Source organism: Buceros rhinoceros, unplaced genomic scaffold, assembly GCF_000710305.1.
Source record: "Buceros rhinoceros silvestris isolate BGI_N320 unplaced genomic scaffold, ASM71030v1 scaffold7238, whole genome shotgun sequence".
Classification (NCBI taxonomy): Eukaryota; Metazoa; Chordata; class Aves; order Bucerotiformes; family Bucerotidae; genus Buceros; species Buceros rhinoceros.
The window spans coordinates 16336-21934 of NW_010428540.1; the positions used below are offsets into that span (position 1 = coordinate 16336).

General features: G+C 53.2%; 1 protein-coding gene across 1 annotated transcript in view; it reads right to left on the reverse strand.

Annotated features, from left to right (window-relative positions):
- Positions 1-5599, reverse strand: part of ASXL2 (additional sex combs like transcriptional regulator 2) — a gene marked incomplete at its 5' end in the record, with an annotated part of 51257 nt that overhangs the window by 3025 nt on the left and 42633 nt on the right. Inside the window, 2 exons of the mRNA XM_010142315.1 lie at positions 1862-2564; positions 4229-4336. Of these exons, the coding sequence (XP_010140617.1) occupies positions 1862-2564; positions 4229-4336 (811 nt within the window). The remainder of the gene's footprint in view (positions 1-1861; positions 2565-4228; positions 4337-5599) is intronic.

A 5599-nucleotide genomic window follows, 5' to 3' on the forward strand; every position in this document is an offset into this window, starting at 1 on the left:
GCCTGGGAAACCCCTCCAGGTATGGGGACTCCACCACTGCCCTGGGTAGCCTGGGACAGCCCTGCACAACCCCAACGGGACAGAAATGGTTCCTCAGGGACAACCTCAACCTCCCCTGGAACAACCTCAGGATGGTTCCTCTTGTTCTGTCACTTGTTACTGGGGAGAAGAGACCAACCCCCACCTGGCTCCAACCTCCTGTCAGGGAGTTGTCAGAGCCAGAAGGTCTACCCTGAGCCTCCTTTGCTCCAGGATCAACCCGGCCCAGGTCCCTCAGCTGCTCCTCAGTGCACTTGTGCTCCAGACCCTGCAGCAGCTTCGTTGCCCTTCTCTGGACACGCTCCAGCACTGCAATATGGGGATCAGTTATTAATCATATGTAATTTATATCCTTCTCAGGGTTTGTATCAATGCTCTGCTTGGTTTTGCTCTGCTCCTCTACCCCTGCGGTTTCACACCGGTCTCCCCAGGACCCTTCCACGCAGTAGTAATAACGATCCCCCTGCTGTGTGTCTGGAGAAAACATCAGTATTTTAGTCCTTCCCTTGAAAATCGGATCTCTGGTCCCCTCCTCATTCCAGGTCACGTCCTGCAGGTTTGTCCTGTCTGGGCTGTGGGTGGTGAGAGCCGCGCGCTCATGCGGGTGCTCGTCCATCTCCACTGCACAGGTCTCAATGAGTGTGTTTGAAGGTTCTGTTTGGTTTTGTGTACCTGCAGCATCTCGCTGACTCCTACCCACCCTCTGATTCACCACTTTGCCTCTTCTTTCTTTCCAGAGTTCCCGTCTCCTACCTTACAGTGGAAAACACCTTCAATCAACCTTAAATTCACCCTGTTATTAATCAAATCCTACGTTTATCACACAGGAAGGTTGACCAGTCTCCCTGCATGGATTTCAAATCTCTTTTACTGACAGTTTTCTCCAATTTCTGCCACTAATGAATTTGGTTGATGCTTTCCTGCCTCTGAGCCATCTGTACTAAACACAATGACCCCTCTGGAACCCGCTCGCTATCGACTGCGGAGCACAATATGATCGAAGAACAAGCCAGCTTGACCTGTGCACGTGAGACCTTGTCATGGCTGCCTGAGCGAGGATCAGATGTCCGAACCGAGTGTTTGTTACTCACCCCTGGGGCATTTCCCAGCGGTCCATGAGGAGGGTGGGGTGTCTGTGACCTATGTCTCAAGTGCACTGTCCAGGCTGGAGCCTGGATCGTTCCTGCCCTACCCTCGTGGTGACTGGTTGCCCATTTCCTTCCCTATGCAGGTTCTCACTAACCCTCAGCAGCTAAAGGGCTTCTGGAGTTGAGATGACCCTTAAAATAGCCCTTCTCTGCTACCCAGTCTGGCACTGCGCTGTGTCCCGCTGGTGGAACGAGACCTGTGGTGCTTTTAGATGGTCTTTTTTGAAATACTGGTAAGTGATTTGGTTTCTGGACTCAATACACTGCAGGAGCTGCTGACAGCATCACCTGCTGGGGACACCCACACCTCTGCAAGGTCCTCTGCACTCCTGGGCTACTGCTTGCTTTGTTATTCTCATCTCCCAGTAAACCCGCAGCTCTCCCCAGTACCCACTGTGAACCACAGTGCTCCCTGTTCTACTCAGTGTCGTGCTTTTGCACAACTGTTCGAGCTGCTGCCCAAGAGATGGACGTGTCTGAGAGACACCGAGCTGAAGCCGTGGTGATGAGCCAGCCAGCTCTTACACTTCTGGCTCAAGTACTTCCCTCACTAAAGTGAGCAGGTGACAGAATCTACACACACCCCTAGACCCGACGCAGCATCTCAGCGAGAGCCACCAGCTGAACCGGCCCGTGTGAGGCCACGCTGTGGACATGGCTTCATTGTCCGTTACCTTGAGCGGGGGCACCCGAGGCACTGGGGTCCCTGTGGCGGGAAAGGACTGCGCCTGGCTCCGAAACGCCTGGTGGTGCTGGCAGCTCTCCATGATGCGTGGCTTCTTCTCCGGAGTGCTTAGAGCTTCTTCGCGACTCTCCGACTTCCTCTTCTGGGCTTCCACGCTGACTTCCATCTCTTCGTTGGCAGGGGGCTGCTTTTCCGCTGGTTCTGGAGTCAGCACTGGACTTTTCACGCTTGCTGCTGCTTCAGCTGTGTTGGGGCTCTTTGGTTTGCTCGGGGCCAGAGCCGAGGTGCTGAGGGTGGCTCTCACCAGCACATCCGAGGATGCAGCAGGCTTTCGCTCTTCCTCCACCTTCCGGCCAGCAGCACTCTGGGCTTTCTCTGGAGCGGGTTCTCCCTGGGCTCGCTCTCTTGGAGGGAGAGGATGGGTGCTGGATTTCACCGGGGAGACCGGGGCCTCTGCAGGTTTCGCTGCTTTCAGCTGCACGGCCTCTCTCCTGTCCTCTCCTTTTTTCAGCGCTGGTGCTTCCTGGGCTGGTTGTGCTTTAGACTCCGCAGGAGACATCATCTCCTCCTTGAGTGGTGCCAGAGGGACCGGCGAGCATTTGGGCTGCTCGGCTGCTGCATTTTCAGGCACTGGCTCAGTGGGGCTGGTGTTTGCCGTCAGTCTCTTGGACTCTTCAGGACTTAGTCCAGAACTATCAATAAAAACAGAATTTTTGTTCTGTAAAACATTCTTGCAAAGAGCATTTTACCCTTATGAAAATGGAGACGGGGTTCTCTACACCCCACACCCCAAATAAATGTGTGTCTCGCACCTAATCTTACACCATGACCTTTGAAAGCCTGCGGTACCATTAGAACTTCCACACGCAACAGAACTTGACAGTGAAGTTTAAAACCAGCTACATGAAACACCTGGAACCCAGGTGAGATCCAGTCCTCTGCCCAGACACCCGTTTTCCAGGCTGCAAACTGAAGGAATTTGGCCAGCAGTAGATGTTCCACCAGTAGATAAGCCACCAGAGAGACATCTCTGCAGTGTGTGAACAGACGATGACACGTGCGGAACAGGACACGGAAAAGCACCCACCCCTTTGTCCTGAGGACTGTGGCCACTGCCAGAAGCACTGAGGCACCCACAGCTTACAGCCAGCATTGCTGCCTTCCTCTGCCAACAGAGAGCTGCGAGTATTTCCCCATGTTATTCACCTATCCTGATTTGTGAGGGATGAGAACACACTGCGATCCAATGCCCACAGAGGTGACTCAGGGATAACTTCATCCAGCCCTTGGAGCGAAACACCACGCTTGGGGGTTTTGCCCACACACGAACCCGCAAAGGGCGACGAGCCCAGTCTGAGGGGTCTGTGGGGTTGATTTCTACCACGAGTTAGCAGCCATTGAGAACTGAAGTCCTGCCACTGTGCACATCACCTCCACGCTGTCCACTGTCCCCCTAAAGCCTCAAGAACATGGCTGGCACCTTTTCTCCTCCAGCATGGAGGTCTATGCGCATTTCTGGAGAACTGGCTACATGAGCAGAGTGAAGCTCTTTGCCAGTGCCACCAGACCACTTGTGTTCTCAAGCTGGTGTGGTCCTGCAGGCTGCCATACACGCACACACGCCTCGGCCTCCAGCTCCCCTGGAGACCCCAACTATCAGACTGTGGAATGACAGGAACAGAGCTTGTGATACTCCAACTGCTCTGGAAGGTTAAACCTCATTGATGAATGGGGGTAACCAAGGACAAGGATAACGCCGACTGTCAGGATGTGGGGTAAGAAATTCCTGGTCAGTTATTCATATGTGTCTATTCTCAAGTTTCTGGGCAGTCCCTCGCACAAGAAACCTGCCATCATCTCTACAGCCCAAAGGACGGGAACGTCTTGAAGCAGAAAGAAACAGGGAATAAAAGACCTGCAGCCTTGGCTGTTTAATCAAATGTGTCTGATCAAAGGTGTGGGGAACACTCAATATTTTACTTAGCAGGTGACTCACTGCAAGGCAGAGCCCACTCAAGTGCCACAGACTTGTGGATCTTACTCCACGCCATGCAAGGGGGAAGCATCTCTAAGTGTTGTGGTAAGGAGGAGGAAGAGTTGAGATATAAAGTCTAGAGAACATCCCCGCCTCAAACAAGCACGGTCCTGGTTGAAGCATTAGAAATCACGGCACTGAATGCATCGCTGCTGACCAAGATCACTTGGGCCTCTCCTCAGCTCTGGGGCAGCCAGATGGAGCTGGAGACCTTCCCAGGACTGAGAAGTGCTGTCTATTCATGGGCAGCATGCCACGAACACAGCAACGGGGACATCCAGACAGGCCACACGAGGGTCAAAGGGACAGCTCACGTCTTACCTCTGACCATAGTAGCTCTCGAAAAACTGCTCCTTCCACAGCTCGACCTTCTTTTCCTTTTCAATTTCCTGCCGTATTCTCAGCTGCATTTCTGGGGTGAACTCACCTGCAAAACGTGGTAGAGGGCATCTTAAACAAAGCAATGGACAAAGTGAGTCGGGGTAACAGGATAACGCACATCTAACCACGAACGTACACGGTGTGTACGGACACACCGCGTAACCGCCATGGTCTGCAGGATCCCAAGATATTGCCCGGGCAGATAGCAAAGAAAAAGGGCACCTCGAAGCACCAGTGGTGGGTGGCTGTGGTTAAATCCATGTCCAAGAACATCAAAGATGTCTTGCCCAGCACAAATGACAGAGCATTTTTCTGGCAGCAGATGCTGTTCTGGCACAAGCAGGTGGGAAACAAAAACCCTGCCACCTGTCCGACACACACATTTCACACAGACACGTGTTGCCACTCAGAAGAAATGTTTCCTCAGGTCAAGTCCAAACCCTCCCCGAAGCAGCTTTGAACCACTGAGGTTTGTAAGAGCCTTTGTTAACATTTTGAGTTCATCATTAGACAACAAGAAAGTTTGTTTTCTTGACACAACCTCAATGCTTTGATGATAGAGGTGTGACCCTGAGCCTCAAGACTTCATTTATTCAGCGCCTGTGAGGCCACCCCTCAAATCCTGGGTTCAATTTGGGCCCCTCACTCCCAGAAGGACATGGAGGGGCTGGAGCGTGTCCAGCTGAGGAGCAGCTGAGAGACCTGGAAGGGTTCAGCCTGCAGAAAAGGAGGCTCAGGGGAGACCTTCTGGCTCTCCACAACTCCCTGACAGGATGCTGGAGCCAGGTGGGGGTCAGTCTCTCTTCCCCAGGAACAAACGACAGGATGAGAGGAACCGGCCTCCAGTTGTTCCATGGGAGGTTAAGGTTGTCCCAGGGGAGGTTGAGGCTGTGCCTGAGGAACCATTTCTTGCTCACTGGGGTTGTGCAGGGCTGTGCCAGGCTGCCCAGGGCAGCGGTGGAGTCCCCATCCCTGGAGGGGTTTCCCAGCCGTGTGGAGGTGGTGCTGAGGGACAGGGGTTAGTGGGGACCTGGCAGCGCTGGGACTCGAGGAGCTCAAAGGTCTCTTCCAGCCAAAGTCAATCATCTGGCCATGAGTAAATGGTATTCTTTCCTCCTTAAAACGAGTCATGACTGGTGCTACAGTCGTGATAAAACTCGTGGTGACGAGCTGCCTGGCTCAGCTCTGTCGAGGAAGTGGTCCCTGCCCAGGACAAGTGACCACACTTCTGATGGTGTGATTTGATCAGATTGTGGAATTAAGCACCTCTAGTTCAAGCTGCAAATGATTGTTGAAGGTGCAGGAGTCCTG